The sequence below is a fragment of the Hypanus sabinus genome, chromosome 12 (assembly GCF_030144855.1).
Source record: "Hypanus sabinus isolate sHypSab1 chromosome 12, sHypSab1.hap1, whole genome shotgun sequence".
Taxonomy (NCBI): domain Eukaryota; kingdom Metazoa; phylum Chordata; class Chondrichthyes; order Myliobatiformes; family Dasyatidae; genus Hypanus; species Hypanus sabinus.
The window spans coordinates 63,166,899-63,186,303 of record NC_082717.1 but is presented as its reverse complement, the minus strand read 5'-3'; the positions used below and the strand labels follow the sequence as shown (position 1 = coordinate 63,186,303).

General features: G+C 40.5%; 1 protein-coding gene across 7 annotated transcripts in view; it reads right to left on the bottom strand.

The window, feature by feature from the left end:
* arid1b (AT-rich interactive domain 1B) overlaps nt 1-19,405 on the bottom strand; it is a 412,366-nt gene that overhangs the window by 78,288 nt on the left and 314,673 nt on the right. For 4 of the 7 annotated variants that reach the window (XM_059986071.1, XM_059986072.1, XM_059986073.1 and 1 more), the window contains 2 exons: nt 13,168-13,507; nt 5,454-5,582 (listed from right to left, as the gene is read on the bottom strand). In XM_059986071.1, the coding sequence (XP_059842054.1) occupies nt 5,454-5,582; nt 13,168-13,507 (469 nt within the window). The remainder of the gene's footprint in view (nt 1-5,453; nt 5,583-13,167; nt 13,508-19,405) is intronic. The other 3 variants (XM_059986074.1, XM_059986076.1, XM_059986077.1) reach the window with 1 other exon arrangement.

Genomic DNA, 19,405 nt, shown 5'->3' with positions numbered 1-19,405 from the left:
TTGTCATAAGAGAATAAGATATAGAAGTAAGCCTTTCGGTCCATCGAGTCTGCTCTGCCATTCAATCATGGGCTGAGCCAAATCTTCCAGTCATCCCCACTCCCCTGCTTTCACCCCATACCCTTTGATGCCCTGGCTAAACAAGAACCTATCTATCTTTCCCTTAAATACACCCATTGACTTGGCCTCCACAGCTGCTCGTGGCAACAAATTCCACAGATTTACCACCCTCTGACATAAGTAATTTCTCCGCATCTCAGTTCTAAAAGGATGTCCTTCAATCCTGAAGTCGTGCCCTCTTGTCCTAGAATCCCCTACCATGGGAAATAACTTTGCTAAATCTAATCTGTTCAGGCCTTTTAACATTCAGAATGTTTCTATGAGATGCCCCCTCATTCTCCTGAACTCCAGGGAATACAGCCCAAGAGCTGCAGGATGTTCCTCATATGGTAACCTTTCCATTCCTGGAATCATTCTGGTGACCATGTCCTCTACCTGGTCTGGCTTATATGTGGCTCCAGACCCACAGCAATGTAGCTGACTCTTAAATGCCCTCTGAAATGGCCTAGAAAACCATTTAGTTGTTTTCCAACCACTAAAACAAAAATAATAAGAAATTAACCCAGACGGTGAACCCGGCATGGACCTAGGCACCAGAAACGACAACGTCAACCCTGCAAAGTCCTCCTTACTAACGTCTGGAGACTTGTGCCACAGTTGGGAGAGCTGTCTCACAGACTAGTCAAGCAACACCCTGATATAATTGTACTGACAGTATCAGACCTTACAGTTAACATTCCAGACTCCACCATCACCATTCCTGGGCATGTACCGTCTCACTGCCAGGACAGACCTAGCAGAGGTGGTGGCACAAGGGTACAGTAAAGAGGCAGTTGCCCTGGCAACTCTCAACATTGACTCTGGACCCCCATGAAGTCTTATGGCACCAGGTTAAACATGGGCAAGGAAACCTCCTGCTGATTACCACGTACCATCCTCCCTCAGCTGATGAATCAGTACTTCTCCATGTTGAGCAGCACTTGGAGAAGGAATTGAGAATATACTCTGGTTGGGGGACTTCAACGTCCATCAAGAGGAGTAGCTCAGTAGTACCAGCACAGACTGAACTGGTCAGGTCGTATTGGACATAACTACTAGAATGGGACTTCAGCAGTTGCTGAGGAAACCAACACGAAGGAAAAACACATGACCACATTCCCATCAACCTTCCTGCCGCAGAAGCACCTGTCCATGTCAGCATTGGCAGAAGTGACCACCACACAGTATTTGTGGAGACTAAATCCATCTCCACACTGAAGAACCCTCCACTGCGTTGTGAGGTACTACAACCACGCTAAATGAGATAGACTTCAAACAGATTAGCAGCTCAAGACTGCGCATCTATGAGGCGCTGCGGGCCATCAGCAGCAGCAGAATTGTACTTAACTTCAACCTGTAACCTCATGGCCTGGCATATCCCCCACTCTTACATTACCACTAGGCCAGGGGATCAACCCTGGTTCAATGAAGAGTGCAGGAAGGAATGATGAGAACACCAGTCATACCTCAACATGAGGTGTCACCCTGGTGAAGCCACAATGCAGGACTACTTACATGCCGAACACCATAGCCAGCAAGAAACAGACAGAGCTAAGTGGTCCCATAACCAACGGATCAGATGTAAGCTCCGTAGTTTTGCCACATGCAGCCGTGAAATGTGGTGGACGATCCAACAACTCACTGGAGGAGGAGGCTCCACCATTATCCCCACCCTCAATGATAGAGGAGCCCAGCACACCTGTACAAAAGACTGAGGCATTTGAAGCAATCTTCAGTCAGAAGTGCCGAGCAGATCCTCCAGAAGTCCCAGACGTCAGTATACAGCCAATCCAATTCAGCCCATATGATAGCAATAAACTGTTTAAAGCACTGGATACTATGAAGGCTATGGGCCCAGACAAAATCCTGGTAATATTCCTGAAGACTAGTGCTCTACAACTTGCCGTGTCACTTGCCAAGCTGTTCCAGAACAGCTACAGCACCGGTGTCCACCTGGCAATATAGAAAATTGCCCAGGTATGTCCTGTACACAAGAAATAGGAAAAGTCCAACCCAGCCAATTACCGCCCTATCAATCATCAGCAAAGTAATGGAAGGGGTCATTAACAATGCCATCGTGCAGCACCTACTCAACAAGAACTTGTTTATGAAAGCCTAGTTTGGGTTCCATCAAGGCCACTCAGCTCCTGACCTCATCACTTCCTTGGCCCAAAAATGGCCTAAAGAGCTAAATAGCAGTGGTCAGGCTCTCAACATCAAAGCATCATTTGACTGAGTATGGTATCAAGGTGCCCTAGCTAAAATGGAGCCAATGGGAATTAGGGGGAAACCCTCCAATGGTTGGAATCATACATGACACAAAGGAAGATGGTTCTGGTGGTTGGAGGTCAATCATCTCATCCTCAGGACATCACTGCAGTCCTAGAACCAAACATCTTTGGCTGCTTCAGCAATGACCTTCCTACTGTCATAAGCTCAGAATTGGGGATGTTCGCAGATGACTGCACAATGTTCTGCACCATTCGTGACTCCTCAGACAGTGAAACAGTTCATACCCAAATGCAGCAGGACCTGGACAATATCCAGGCTTGGGCTGACAAGTGGCAAGTAACATTCGAGCCATGCAAGTGCCAGGCAATGCCCATCTCCAACAAGAGAGGCTCTAACCATCGTCCCTTGACATTCAGTGGCCTCACCGTCACTGATTCCCCTACTATCAACATCCTGGTGGTTACCATTGACAGGAAACTGAACTGGTCTAGCCATATAAACACTGTGTCTACCAGAGCAGATCAAAGGCTAGGAATCCTGCGGTGTGTAACTCACTTCCTGACTCCCCCAAGCCTGCCCACCATCTACAAGGCTCAGTTCAGGAGTGTAATGGAATACTCACCACTTGCCTGGATGAGTGCAGCTCCATCAACACTCAAGAAACTTGACGCCATCCAGTACAAGGCAGTCCACTTGATTAACAACGCTTCCACAAGCATCCAATCCCTCCACCATCGACGAACAGTTGCGGAAGTGTGTACTATCTACAAGATGCATTGCACCACACACCAAGGTTCCTAAGGCAGCACCTTCCAGACCCATGACCACTAACATCTAGAAGGTCAAGAACAGCAGATACCTGGGAAGATCACCACCTAGAAATCCCCCTCCATATCACTCACCATCCTGACTTGGAAACATATCACTGTTCCTTCATTGTTGCTGGTTCAAAATCATGGAATTCCTTCCCGAACAGCACTACGGGTATACCTATGCCTCGGAGACTGTAGCAGTTCAAGAAGGCAGCTCATCGCTAACTTCTCAAGGGCAACTAGGGATGGACAATAAATGCTGACTTAGCTGACAACGCCCACATCCCGTGAATGAAAAACCTCTAACTGTACTCCAGTAACTCATCAGTGATCACTCATTGAATTTTATTTAGTTAAAAGTGGCTCTTTATCTCAAATTTGTAAATGTAAATACTTACTAATCTGCATGCAAAAGGAGGTGATATCATAGTGGCTATAGCAAAGTTTGATGAATGGTTTGCTCTCAATAGTTACTGATCTTTTTCAAAAAATGATCAATAATATTTATTTTTAGATCCTTCTGTAAAGTTTATACTTGCCATTTTATCCTCCATTTTTTTTCCAAGATATAGAAGTTGCTTCTAGCCCATGGTTTGGTAATACTTTTCAATTCATTCCATTTTTTCATTGAATAGCAACCAGAATTAATGGCTACAACTTCAAGCACATAAATATTTACCAAAGAAACGTCTTCTCTTACCAAATTGTATACCGAGAGGAGGTTTCAATGATTTACCTTTGTAACACACACATCCAATGGAATTATAAGTAAGACTTGCAAAATCACTTCCATGACTAAAAAGTAATACAAGCTTTCTGTTTGTTTTTTAATCATTATAAACCTGATAAATATATCACTATTTTCATTAAAATGTATTGGATTGGTGTCTAAGATTCAATCCGGAATCACAGACAATACAAGCCAGAACAAACGTATGCCCTCCTTCTGAAAAAGGACAAAAACACTTAACTAAAAATTCAAAACTTTAAGTTCTCAGCCTTTTCAATATCATAGACTATCGTAGATATCATAGAGAGTTCAGCTGTTTTTAATACATCAATATTGGTTTTATTGTACATTTAAGCATGAAGCCTTTAAAAACACATTGCACATGTAAATTGTGTTTTGTAACACCCTAGAGGCAAATACTAGAAGAACTTTACATTGCTGAAAATGCTCTTCTAAACTCGTTTACATCAAATCACTATCATGTGAGCTTTTCTTGTTGTTTTTAGTTGTGTTAGAAATGCAAAGATTACAAGGAATTTCATAACATGGGTTCCATACCTTGAGATTTTGTGTACAATACATTTGAACATTAGCTGTCAATGTTCCTATTGGCAAAATAATAAGACATTGTAGCAGACTGCTGGGGAGAGAACACGATATGCACAAGAAATGGCACAATTATTGAAATACCCTGAGTGAACTAACAGTCCTCTCGGACCAAAGCCTTCAGATATCGTTTCCAATTATTTCATCAATAACTGCCATTTTAAACAAAGCGCGGTTAATCATTTCACTCTGAGCCTAAAATTAGAAGGTGCAGGTGGTTTATACTGCTTAGATACTTTTCCAGACTATTTTGGGGAATATTGTGTAAAAGGCCAGTAAGCTTGAGATGCACCTTCAACTATCAGCTGAAGTGATACTGGCTGAAGCTAGAAACCAACCTCTCACTATTCAAGGAGAGGGGCTCCTGAAATGATTTTTTTTTAAAAAGGCAAAATAGTGTCATGACTCTCCCCATCTTCTTCCACTAAAAACAGCATGACAAATCACTCATTAAGGAAATTGTTACAGTCAATGTTGGGGGCGTGTTTCCAATAAATCAGGTGAAGATTTCTGCTCCATATAATATTGCACACACTAAAAACTAAATGTGTTCAGTTAAAGTTCAATCCAATGACTAAAGGTATCAGAGTTAGACATGCTTGAGAGTCAATCACATTTTTTCTTGCACTTGAATATTCAGCTCTTCAATGGGTCTTGAATAAACTGTGTAATGAGAAGGACTTGAAATTTTTGAATGCTGTCCCCAGTCTTTGTAATGTAATAGCTCTGCACTGCGGTTTACAACTTCCCTATTAGGCAGGAAGAGGTTCAGCCATGCCAAAAGCCATGCAGGTGTGAGGCATGCATTTTATTTTCATTCTTTCATAGCTCTGGTTAGTACAAAACATAACTAAACAGAATCAAAATAAGGAAATCACAAAGAACAATCCTCTTTTTTTTTGCAGTCGGGTTATAAATCCTGCTGGGATACACCATGGTCCCACAGCAGAACCAATCATATAACAGCTACCTACCCGTATTGGTCAGGCTGGTACATCAAGGGAGCCTGAGTGTTGCCATAGTTGGGATGTTGTGGTGGAAACACAGGACGTCCACCAGGCCCAGTCTGACTGGGATAACCAGGCGACCTAATGTACGGTGGCCTAAATTGGGAAAAAAATAGCTCCTTTGTTTTTATTCTGTGTCAGTTCCTCATTTAGCTCTTACAATTTAACCCATCAATCCTCAACAATTAAAATGAGATTTGAAGATTTAACAGTCAGTTTAAGCATGATGGGTTTTAAAGTTTAATTTCATGTTTTTCTATGTCCAATAACCTTTCCTTAATTTTCTAAGTATTTAAGGTTTAAGTATTGGATTCTCATATATATTAAATTAATAATAATTTAAAAATTAATAGTGAGAACTTATCAGGTTTAAAGATTAACTGTTTACATTAAAACTGATACTTTTTTCCATTTTCTCAATTGACTGTTTTCATCTTCAACTAATAACTTTTGAGGTTCACTTCCATAAATTGAATTCATTTGCCAAAACCTTGTCCGGTTGATCAGACAATAAGAACAATGCAGGGACTAATTTCTGACAGACTAAACAGACTAAAGGAGGAGTGACAGCATCATTTGATTCTGTCTTCATTGGATGTCTACACAAGTGACTCCCACATTAGAGACACGAAGATCAGTAGAAATGTCACGTCAACAGGTCTGGATGAAGTCAACTATTTTACTACAATAGTAATTAATTCTGAGACATTATGGCCTGTATTTCTTAAGTGTCAGAGTGGATACTATCCTTATTGGGCTTTTATTTATTTCAGATTTCAGTTGCTTTCCAAGCAATTCTAAACTGAAACAATGGAAACCTAGTCATTGAAAGTTGTGAATGCACATTGTTGTAAACCTCTCTTACAATATGCATGATAGTTGTTTTTATTCTTCTAATGGCGTAATCTTTTTCATTGAGATTTCATATGAACTATGGGTTATTATACTTAAAACATAATACCTTATTATGCAGGTCTTCTTTGCAAGGTAGGCATGTGATCATAATCAATCATATTGCTGGTACAACTATAAATGTGCACTCAAAGGCAACACGAGTGAATCTGCAGATGCTGGAAATAAATAAAAACACAAAATGCTGGCAGAACTCAGCAGGCCAGACAGCATCTATGGGAGGAGGTGGTGATGACGTTTCGGGCCGAAACCCTTCATCAGGAGTGAAGTAACATGGGATGGTCAAGGGGGGGTAAGAAGTGGGGGGAGGGATAAAGTAGAGTGCTAGGAAGTGATAGGTTGGAGGGAAATGGGCTAGGGGGAAGGTGGAGAATTATGGGAAAATGAAAGAGAAAGAAAGGTAGGGCTGGGGGGAGATATATTGAGGGGGGAAAAAAGAGAGAGAAAGAGAACCAGACTGAAATAATAGATAGGGATGGGGGTAAGGGGGGGGGCAGGGGTATCAACAGAAGTCTGTGAGTTGGATGTTCATGCTGGCAGGTAGGAGGCTACCCAGGCGGGAGATAAGGTGTTGCTCCATTGACCTGCGCGCAGCCTCATCTTGACGGTAGAGGAGGCCATGGACAGACATGTCTGAGTGGGACTGGTCTGTGGAATTGAAGTGTTTGGCCACAGGGAGATCCTGCCACTGCTGGAGGACTGAGCGCCGGTGTTTAGCGAAACGGTCTCCCAGTCTGCGGCGGGTCTCCCCAATGTATAAATGGCCAAATCGGGAGCACCGGATACAGTATATCACCCCAGTTGACTCGCAGGTGAAGTGGTGCCTCACCTGAAGGGATTGTCTGGGGCCTGGGATGGTGGTGAGGGAAGAAGTGTGGGGGCAGGTGCAGCACTTCTTCTGTTTGCAGGGATAAGTGTCTGGAGGGAGGTCGGTGGGGAGGGATGGGGGGGATGAATGGACAAGGGAGTCACATAGGGAGCGATCTCTGCGGAAAGCCGAGAGTGGGGGGGGGGGGGGGGGGGGGAGGGGAAGATATGGCTGGTGGTGGGATCACGTAAGAGGTGGCGGAAGTTACGGAGGATTATATGTTGGATCTGTAAGCTGGTAGGGTGAGGGCAGAGGTGCATGAAATACGGGAACTATAATACCGGGCCTGGGTTAGCATGTGGTCCAAAAGTTTCAGGGTCGAAGAAATAGTAGGTTGTTCCAAGCCTACACCGGTATCTGTCCTCCTCTTTTCTTGCGTTATATCGACGACTGCATCAGCGTTGCTTCCTGCACACATGCTGAGCTCGTCGACTTCATTAACTTCACCTCCAACTTTCACCTTGTCCTCAAATTCACCTGGTCTATTTCTGACACCTCCCTCCCCTTTCTAGATCTTTCTGTTTCTATCTCTGGAGACAGCCTATCCACCGACGTCTACTACAAACCTACTAACTCCCACAGCTACCTAGACTATTCCTCCTCCCACCCTGTCTCCTGCAAAAATGCTATCCCTTTCTCTCAATTCCTCTGCCTCCGCCGCATCTGCTCTCAGGATGAGGCCTTTCATTCTAGGACAAAGGAGATGTCTTCCTTTTTTAAAGAAAGGGGCTTCCCTTCGTCCACTTTCAACTCTGCCCTCCATCGCGTCTCCTGTATTTCACGCACCTCTGCCCTCACCCCATCCCCCCGCCAGCCCACCAGGGATGGAGACCCCCTGGTCCTCACTTATCACCCTACTAGCCTACAGATCCAACGTATAATCCTCCGTAACTTCCGCCACCCCTACGTGATCCCACCACCAACCACATTTTCCCTTCCCCCCCCCCCCACTCTCGGCTCTCCGCAGGGATCGCTCCCTACGCAACTCCCTTGTCCATTCATCCCCCCCATCCCTCCCCACCGACCTCCCTCCGGGCACTCATCCCTGCAAACAGAAGAAGTGCTACACCTGCCCCCACACTTCTTCCCTCACCACCATCCCAGGCCCCCAAATGTCCTTTCAGGTGAGGCACCACTTACCTGCGAGTCAACTGGGGTGATACACTGTATCTGGTGCTCCCGATGTGGCCATTTAAACATTGGGGAGACCCGCCGCAGACTGGGAGACCATTTCGCCAAACACCGGCGCTCAGTCCTCCAGCAGTGGCAGGACCTCCCTGTGGCCAAACACTTCAATTCCACAGACCACTCCCACTCTGACATGTCTGTCCACGGCCTCCTCTACCATCAAGATGAGGCCACACGCAGGTCGATGGAGCAATACCTTATCTCCCACCTAGGTAGCCTCCTTCCTGCCAGCATGAACATCCAACTCACAGACTTCTATTGATACCCCTGCCCCCCCTTACCCCCATCCCTATCTATTATTTCAGTCTGGTTCTCTTTCTTTCTCTTTATTTCCCCTCAATATATCTCCCCCAGCCCTACCTTTCTTTCTCTTTTATTTCCCATAATTCTCCACCTTCCCCCAGCCCAATTCCCTCCAGCCTATCACTTCCCAGCTCTCTACTTTATCCCTCCCCCCACTTCTTATCCCCCCTTGACCATCCCATGTTACTTCACTCCTGATGAAGGGTTTCGGCCCGAAACGTCGTCACTACCTCCTCCCATAGATGCTGTCTGGCCTGCTGAGTTCTGCCAGCATTTTGTGTTTTTATAAATGTGCATTAGTTACTTTTCATCAAAACCATTAAATTTGGTGGATAACATGATGTGGTGCTGAACAATTCAGCTTATGGAATGTTCCAGCCCAATCTCTGATGAGTACAAAACCTTGCAATAGTATGAATACAAAAATTTACTGACTTTCCCTATTTCTGATTACTAGTCAGTAACTCCTGCAGTGACGTGCATAAGCAAATGCTGAGAAAGGATAATCTTGGATTTTCTGAATCTCTCTAGTCCACTCTAGTTAGACTCTTTTAATGAAAAATGCTAACATGGACAAGGTACACAAGAAATTTGAGGGATAGTCAGGAAAGAAGGGCAGAAGAACAAAGAGCTCACACAAATTAAGGACAATCCTTTTCACTAACCACACATTCAAAGATCTATGCAACCAGAGCATATACACCACCTGACAGAATAATAAGCTGCTTACTGAGTTTTGAGACAGGTTAATTTTCAGAATGGATTCTAGTTACTCAGGTATATTATCAAAAGGTCAATTTAAATTATGCCAAATTTTAAATCAATGAAATTTCTGAATTAGTTCGTATAAAAAGAGATATTCAAATAATATCTTTTCATATTGTACAAAAGAATCCAATACTCAAACTTTAAAACTGATCCACAAAAATATTCTGATCACAACCCACAAAAACACAAATCCAAAACATGTATCACAAAGTGTTCTGGTTTGACAAGGTGCCATTTTAAAACAGTGTTAAATAGGTGTTACTTGACAGTAAACCATACAGAAACACAGAATTTTCAAATTGCTTCTCCCACTAAATTGTAACAATCAAGTGGTTTATTGTTTGTATAACAAGGCTGTCATTTGGAGCTTCTAACAACTCAGACAATATTCAACCAAATCTAATATTCAGAATGAAAGAATTATTCAGACTGGGTGCTAACCAGAAAATGATTAACATTTCCGAAGGAAACTACAACTCTAATTACTTCAGACAGAGTTAAGACAGATTGTGTATTTTCATTTATTTTCAAATATTCAGAGAAAATGTGAGTAAGAATTAAAAGAACTCTTTAAAGCCTTGAAAGAGTGTAGTGCAGCACCAGGTTTATTTCAGTCCTGTAATGGTAAATTGACCTGTGTTTATTAATATAAATACTTTCTAATATCTCATTAGCTGGTCATCTATACATTTGTCCAGTTGAATTATAACACTACTTCACAAAAACTGCTCAAACTGAAGATATGCTGACGGTCCTGAAGAAGAGTCTTAGCCTGAAATGTTGACTGACTGTTCACTGCACAGGTACTGCCTGAACTGGCGAGTTCCTCCAACATTTTGTGTTTGTTGTTTTGGATAGTGCAATATCTTTTTGTCTGAATGTCTGATTGCTCCTCATTGGATAACACATTCTGTTTCTGCACAACTTGCATCCAAACAAGGAATCGCAAATGGAAAGGGCTTTGCTTAATTTACAAGTAAGGCTAAAACTGGGTGTCCCGTATTTTCAGTACTCTACTCCCAGCCCATACAAATTGCACTTTTAATTGCTAAAAATGCAATCTTTGTGTTGTGTGCAAATTAACAATAAGCAGAGTGTATCAGATGATCAAAGAAAACATTCTGTGCAAACCAATGGCATATTTCCTTCATATATGTTTCGTCATATATTCTCCATTAAGCATGCATCACCTATAATGCTCTATACTTTGGAGGAATTTTTGGTTTGCTGATTACCAACATTGCAAAATGTTGCACGAATAGTTACATATTATTTCTCACATGAAACTGTAATCATTGCATGTTAATGCACATAAATATTTTGGACATGGAGTGTAAAGCAACATATTCTGGCAGAATTGGAACTACATTTAAACTTTAAAATACTTGACTGCTAACAACGTTTGCTTATTGATGAGTAAAATTACTATAAAATTCAATATTGGTGAATGAGCATTAAATAAAAAATACTCATTTCAGAGCAATTATCCTTCCTTCCTGCAACTATAACAAACGGTTAAAACTAGCACAATTACTATTGAAGGGAAATACAAATAAAGCAACAGAAAGTAATTCTGTATCACACAACATCAGAACCACAAAATAATGTCAATTACATCATTAATTTCTCAGTTCAAACATTCAAGGCTTATATATGGCTGCATGAATGGTAACAGGACATTAATTGAGAAAGGTAAAAAGTTACCCAGCCTGCACTGAAGAGACAGCCAGAGTGAACCAATGTGTAATGGCTGTATTAAGTTTCTAGCTCAGTCATTCAAAAAAAAAGAAACATTCAGAAGCTTCAAAGCTGGGGGAAATAAAGCCAAAATCAACAGATTACCAAGGAGCTACAATAGTAGTCCACTACAGTAGTATGTCCCAACATTTGTATCAGAGAGGGCTATATTTCCAGGGGCAAAGGGGGGCAAAAAGTAATATTTTGTCAATTTACCAGTAATTTAAGATTTTCTGCTTCAGTTTGTTTTCTAATTCTCTTACAGGCATTTAGTCTCAAGTATTTCCGCATAAGTTAAAAATAGTGGCACCGTAACTTACTCCAATGACATTCCTCGATTATTCCAATAGGAAGCACATTAGAGGTATGCAGCCCAATTGTTAGCTCCTAGGGACCCAATGAAATGCTTTGCTTCCACATCACGACCATCAAATAGCAAGAACACGAACTGATTAACTGAGAATGTAATTCAGCATGTATGAAAGACAGTTTGTTCACTAATCTCATCTGATATAAAGCCATACATTTCTTTGGAAAGAATGTGAACTGAACACAGTTCATTCTTGCAACTAAGTATATTCTGAAATACTCAGAATTGGATTTTATTCATAGATTTTCTCAGATATTACTTGCTTTATTAAAAAAGAAACAATTGGAAATTCAGATTACGGGAAACATTTTAAATATAATGATTGAATGCTAAATCTACTCACAAAATTTTATTGTCTTGTCTAACAATAGATGTAAGTGAATTCTTTTTTTGGAAAAAAACTGACATGAAAATATGAATTTTCTGGAGTCTACAGTTAACGTATTTCTTTTAAGTAAAACACTGTGCTGCGCAAGCTTAACATTTGTTACTTACTTAAATCACCTACAGCTTCTTTTAATAATTGTTCATGGTAACATTCTGCATAGTTTTATTGATTTTAGTTCCTAGGCAAAAATATCACTGGTTAACAATAAAGACTGAGATGTACTTTGGTAATTCTGTCAAGCAACTGCCATAAGAATGGCTGCACTGATAAACAAATTTATGTATATGTGTGATACCTGCTTAGTGAATGGAAATAGCCTTTTGAGAGCTGAGAATAATTAACTGTTGTAACTGTGGTCAGTTTATATTATAATCAAAAGGTAAACACTGATAATATTTCTGATTTTACTCTATTTCGAGAGGAGCACAAGCTGCATTTAAAATCTTTAAATCATTGCAACTTTCTTTCAAATGTCTATCTATTTCAGTAGTTCAAAGTAAACTGAGAAAAAGGGATACAAGGTTCATGGTTTCATATTTTCAGTCTTTTCTAACATTATTCAGCCTGCTTGTTGAAACAATGCAGTTGTGGAATCATCCAAAAGGGGGAATGATCTGAAAAGTGCATAACTAGTCAGGGCTATGTTTCCTCCCCAAGAGTCTCTAGTCTGGTGTGTACTGTACCTGTTGGAAATCTAGAAAATTGAGAAGTTGTGCATACCATGGGCAGCACAGAGACAATCTGCAAGCAGCCCTTCTGAGTTCTGAAATGCTTGACTGACTGTAATAACATGAATAAGCCATATACAACTGTTTAGAAAATGACAGTATTATCCAAAAGCCTCATGACAGGAACCACATTTAATATCTGACAAGTATATTGCCATTTATCCTAAATTAAAACAGATTAAAACTACAGTCAGGTCAACAGCACTCTGCACTGTACCAGTGGAAATTTCCAAATTTAATTATGCCTAATTTAAATCAGCTACATATCTATTTCTTAAGGATGAATGACAGTGTGAGGATTGACAATCAGAGCCAAAATTTACTTGATTGCCTTCTTTAACGTCTTCTATTTTGGAAATTTCAAAGACGTTTACAAATACAGCATCCAACCTATACAGACAATTTTGTTTTTTGCATACCTGTTTTGAGCAGAGTTTGCTGCAGCCTGCATCACAGCAGCAGCAGCCTCCTGTGCCTTGCGATTTACAGTTGCCATTGGCGGTCCCATCCCTGCGCCAACCTGCTGTGACATGCTTGGAGAGTTTGGGGTCATATTGCTCATGTTGCCAGAGTAAGGCCAGTTTGACATCCCTGATGATGACATTCTCCCTACTGTCATGTTACTGCAAGGTTGAGTTGGACCCTGACCATGCATCTGGTTGTTCATATTCACACTCATGTTGTTATTCATGCCTGGACCTGGACCACTGTAGTTGGCGTTCGGTACTCCACCATAATTAGGCGGTCTGGGATAATTACCTAAAACAGAAAGCCATTGGAATAAGTTGGTCTCAGCCTGCAATGAAACGTCTGTAGTCAAAAAAATAGGATGAAACAATCACTCATCAGTTGAAATAAGTAACATTACATCATTTTAAATGACAACTATTGGACAATTAGAACAGAGACATTACATAGACCCTTTAAAAGTGAAATTTGGCCAGGAATAATATTAAGATCACAGTTCTAAAGCATGTACCTACATCTCAATAATAATTAATTACAAGTTGCAAATGAATATTTAAATATTTCTTCAATTAGAGTACTGAAGGAAAACATTTATAATAGACTGCAAATATTAAAAGTCCTTCCAATGCTGAAAATGTAATTTTAATAACTGAAAAGTAAACCAAAGCTGAAAGTTACTCATGCTTAGCCTCAAAGAGCAGGTTGCAAACACTTCATCAACCAATTAGCTAATTTAAATTGGTGTACCTAATCAAACATCTAAGTTGACATCTATCTGAATAATACTATGTGCTTTGACTATGGAAGGGTATTTGTTTAATGGGTTGAATAGTTTCAGGTACTTTTGGGGATATTCCAAACCATCTTTCTTGCCCCAGAATCGGGTCTGAAAGGAGCCCAATCTGTAAGGACTGTGCACGTTCTCCCCTTGACCGTGTGGGTTTCCTCTGAGTGTTCTAGTTTCCTCCCACATTCCAAAGACATATGGGTCAGTGAGTGTGGGCAAGCGATATTGACGCCAGAAGTATGGCTTTACCTGTGGCTGTCCCCAGCAAATACTCGGACAGTGTTGGTTGTTGATACATTTTACTGTATTCTTCAATGTACATGTGACAAATAAAGCTATCTTTATCTTGTCCAACAGAATATCAATATCCAATGTACAAATCAAAAAATTAATGGATTTAATAAGTCTCAAACTCTTTGTACAGCTTCAGGCAATAAACAACCTGTTTTAAACAGCATTCAATGTAAGTTTTTTTCACTTGCAGAAATACATGTACATCATGGTGTGTTATACATCTTGCTTGGGCACAAATGTGTTAATTGATGGAAAAATCATTAAAATTACATGTGAATAGCTACTCAGACATGACATAAACCTTTCAAAGCTATAAGCTTAAACCTGCACCTGGTTTCAGCATTGTCATTAATCTAAAATGCTAGGGGATAGAAGAATCAGTAATGAAAAGTTACTGGATAGATTGCAACATTCCTCAATGACCTAATCTATATACTTTGGTTAGGCACAATAATACTTTACCTTCCTAAAGAAAACTGGATAAGAAAGTTTTCAAATCAGCTAAATATCACCTTCAAAATAGAGTGTGTGAACATGTATACAAAAATGCCACCTGCCTCTAGCATTAGCTCAATAATGCATTTATCTCTATTAACAATAAATTATAAATAGTATGTGAGCCTTGAGGAACATGTCAAATTTAATTTGTTACTTGTGTTATACTCCAGAAACCATTTCCATTAAATGCTTCTACCTTTAAATCTTTGAGTATAAGATTGCCTCGGCTATAAAATTCACACAAACTGAAAGTTGAATTTAATCATTTAATCTTTTAAGTTCTGTCAATTCTTAATAACTACCAGCATTGTATTTTAGGATATACAGCTTTACATTCACAGAGTACAACCCCATTCCCCTCCAACATTACAAACCCAAATATATATTTTCAATTCAATGTCATCCATAAATAAAAATGAGCATTTATCTACACACTTCTAAAACTAAACAGATGTGATAAAGAAACAACTTAAAAGACCACATTGGGAAGCACACTTAGCCAAATCATACAGTTGCAAACTAAAATTGCATAGTGGAAATTAAAGTAAATGAAATAACCTATCAATGCATTACTGAAGTATTTTACTATCATAGGTATCATCTTGCAACTAAAATGGTAATTCCTGTATTGAAATGCTAAGGCAGCATAACCTTACAAAATATTTTGCAAAAGTGTAAATGAATAAAATAAAAATGCTGATTCAAAGGGAAAAACAAGAAAAAACTAAGCTGAAGAAGTAGGTTTTAAAAAAAGAGTTTTTAAGTGAGGAATTTGGAGAAATAAGTGAAATCAGAGAGGAAGCTGGTGGAAAAATGCGTAACAAACCAGAATGAGATACTGCGTGAAGAGCTAATGGGTTAGAGAATTTAAGTTACAAACAGGTGAAGGCAAGGAATTAAACTCTGGAACTGGTGACAAAGAACTGGAGATGTGAGAAACAGGCTTGGTTTTTGACAAGATGGGGGGGGGGGGCAGGCAGGTGTTGGTTAATATTCTTCCTATTTTTTCAATATCACATAAGACATCAAAAATACTGAAACCTTGACTTTGAAGCCAACAGAAAATACTCACTGCGCATTGGATTACCGCTGTTACAGAGTCATTAAGTACTGCAGCATTGAAACAGGCCCTCAGCTCCAACTGGACCATGCCAACCACAACATCCTCCGTTAGTACCAGTTGCCCATGTTTGGCCCATAACCCATCAAGTCCTTCCCCTCCATGTACCTATCCAAATACCTCATAAATGTTGCAAGTACACCCGCCTCAACCATTTCCTCTGGCAGCTCATTCCAGGTGCTTGCTGCCCTCTGTGGAAAGAAGTTACCTGTCATATCTCTTCTCTCATATTTTGTATCTGTGCCCTCTAGTTCTGGACTCCCCAATGCTAGAAAAAAGTCTATCCATATCACCTTATCCATATTTCTCATTTATATAAATTTCTGTGAAGTCATTCCATCCTCCCATCATGTCAATCCTCACCCTATAACTCAGGTCCTCTAGTGCAGACAGCATCCTTGTCAATCTTTTAACAATTTCTTTCCTATAACAGGGTGACTAAAACTGTGCACAATACCCAAAGCGTAGCCTCACCTCCAACTTTAACTTCAACATGATGTTCTAACTCTTAACGCCCTACTGATGAAGGCCAGCATGCCAAGCACCTGCTTCATCACCATATCTACTTGTGCGGTCGCTTTCAGTTTACTGTGCACTTGTACTGTTCCACAACACTCGTCAGTACCCTGTGGTTCACTGTACAAGTCCTATCTTAATTTGACTGTCTAAAATGCATCACCTCACCTAATTAAGCTGAAATCCATTTGCCATTCCTCAGCTCATCTTTCTAACTGATTAAGGTCTCTAGGCAGTTCATTGTAACCTGATTCACTATCAACAAGACCCCTTAATTTAGTATCAGCGAACTTGCTAATCCTGCCATGAACATTCAAATCCAAATCATTTACATAAATAATGAAAAACAGAGATCCCAACACTAACCACTGGGCTCAGCACTAGTCATAGGCATCTAGTCAGAGAATCAGTCTTCAGCCATCACCCTCTGCTTCCTATTATCAAGCTAATTCTGAATCCATCTCTCTAGGTCACCCTGAATCCCATGCGACTGAACCTTCTAGATCAGCCTTCAACGCGGGACTGCTAGTGCAACTGGGGCACCACGACAGCACAACAGTTAGCATGATGCTATTACAGCCGGGGCGTTCCGGAGTCTGGGATTATTCCAGCGCCATTCTGTAAGGAGACTTGTGGAATGACTGGGTTTTCCCTGGGTTCTCCAGTTTCTTTCCAGAGTCCAAAGACATATCAGGTAGGTTAATTGGTCATTGTAAATTATCCCATGATTAGGGTAGGGTTATCAGAGTTGTGGGGTTGCTGGGGCAGCATGGCTCCAAGGACTGGAAGGGCCTATTCTGCACTGTATTGCTAAATAAATTTTAACTAAATTCTCCCAGCAACACACATGGTCTTAATATTCTTAACCAAATGAATGTAGACTGCTTGCATTATTTTGACGTTCTTACGGGCTGTGAAACGATGATAAAAATAAGAAACAATGTAATAAATTGGAAGACACATTTAAACATTCTGTTATTGTAATGGATTTTAAATAGCCAGCCTTAGAATCAAGAACAGTGCATGCAAGTTACTTAGTAGAAAGCATGTCCATTGTTTTTCAGTTGTTGACAGATATTAAAGATTTTTGGTCAGCAATGTCTCTAATTGCCTGAAAACAGCGATGACCATTCTATAGAAGATGTAGCAATTGTCAAAAAGTAGCTAATTGTTGCTTTATCAGTTCCTTGAACATTTGTAACATGAAAATAGACACTCTGTTTAAGCTGGTAACTGTTTACACTAATTACATTATTGTTTATAATTCTCAAACTAGAGGCTAACAAGTGACACGAAAAAGGCAAGCCCTCCCACAAAGCAGCATGCAATTGTACTTCCATGTTACTTTAATTGGTTAGTAATTTGTTGGCATAAATCCTGATGGGCAACAGATGATGAAGTGATTAAACAGAATCAGCTGAACAGATGCCTGACCGGCACAGTTCAGCTGGACTCTGAGCAATCAATTTTCTCCCAAGGCTTTGGTGAAATTTCTTCAGTGAAGAGTCTGTTACACAATAAGAAATTCTGACGAATCTATCAGGCACTGAAAATAACTCATCATAAACAAGATAACTGGACAACGTTATGGTGGGGAGAAATCTGAACACAGCACAACCATGGACTGACCGATGTTGGTCATATTTATGGGGTTCTGACCATTCATAAACTAAGATTCTAAGCATCATTACCTAGAAAATTGCCTTTTCGTATCCGTGTGTAGTTTTAAAGAATTGGTTCCAGGCACAGAGTGGCTCTGTGAGCAGCAATGTTTACTGGGCCTCAAATTCAAACTGAGCCCAGACGGAAGGAAGGGATTAGAATTAATCTTTTTCTCTTCTCTGCTTTTATATTGGTTTGTTTTCAGTTTGAGTTCTAGCATTTACACTGATATATCCAGGTGGCTGGATGCATTGCTTTGCAAATCCCATGGATCAGGACATTTTTATTGTTTCCATCCTTTGACAGCTGGCAAGGCTGATAACTGCTCTGCTGAAGGTATCCTCAGCCTCTTGCGAGACAATTTTCCTGAGTCCCTTGGAGCACTTCAGACACATTGCATGAGAATAATCTATCTCTTTCCAAGGTCCTGCAAGAACTTGTGGCAGTTCTACTCTGGTGGGAGTAAAAATCTGAGACTGTTTAGATGACTATCCCACAGAAAAGATTTAACAAAAACTGTGACTGATATTTTCTTATAGCACAGAACATAGAACAGGAACAGATCCTTCAGCCCATGATCAAGTTCAAATTTATTGTCATCTGACTACATATAAACAACCAAATTAAACAATGTTCCTCTGGACCATGATGCACCCACACGACATTACACAGTACACATAAACCAAAATATTCCAGTACAAGTTAATTAAATATAATTCAAACTGCACGTAGTAAAGCACAGCACAGGTAAATAGTAAACAGCTCACCATCCTAGTGATGTGACCTTGGTGGTGTCAGGGCGAGCTTGAGGGATGAAGCTGTTATCTAGTCTGACAGACCTAGTCCTGTTGCTCCTATACCTCCTTCTTGACCATACAGTGTCAAAGAGATTGTGGAATAGGTGGTAGGGATCCTCAACAATGCTTTGGACCTTGTGCTGAACTATTTAAATTAACAATGTCCAGCCAAATTAATCTCTTCACCCTACACAATACCCGTATCCCTCTATTTCCTGCACATTCATGTGCCTACACAGAGTCTCTTGAATGTCTCTGTCATATCAGTATCCCAGCTGCACATTTTAGGCACCCACCACTGAGTGAAAATCTTGTCATACACATCTCCCTTGAACTTACTCCTTCTCACTTTAAGTGCATGACCTCTGGTTTTGGATATTTCAACCCCAGGAAAAAGAGTCTATGTGCCTCTCAAAATCTTATTATTGTCAATCAGATTTCCCCCCAGCCTCCACCATTCCAGAGAAAACAACCAAAAGTTTGTCCAAACTACCCAGAATAGCACATTCCCTCTA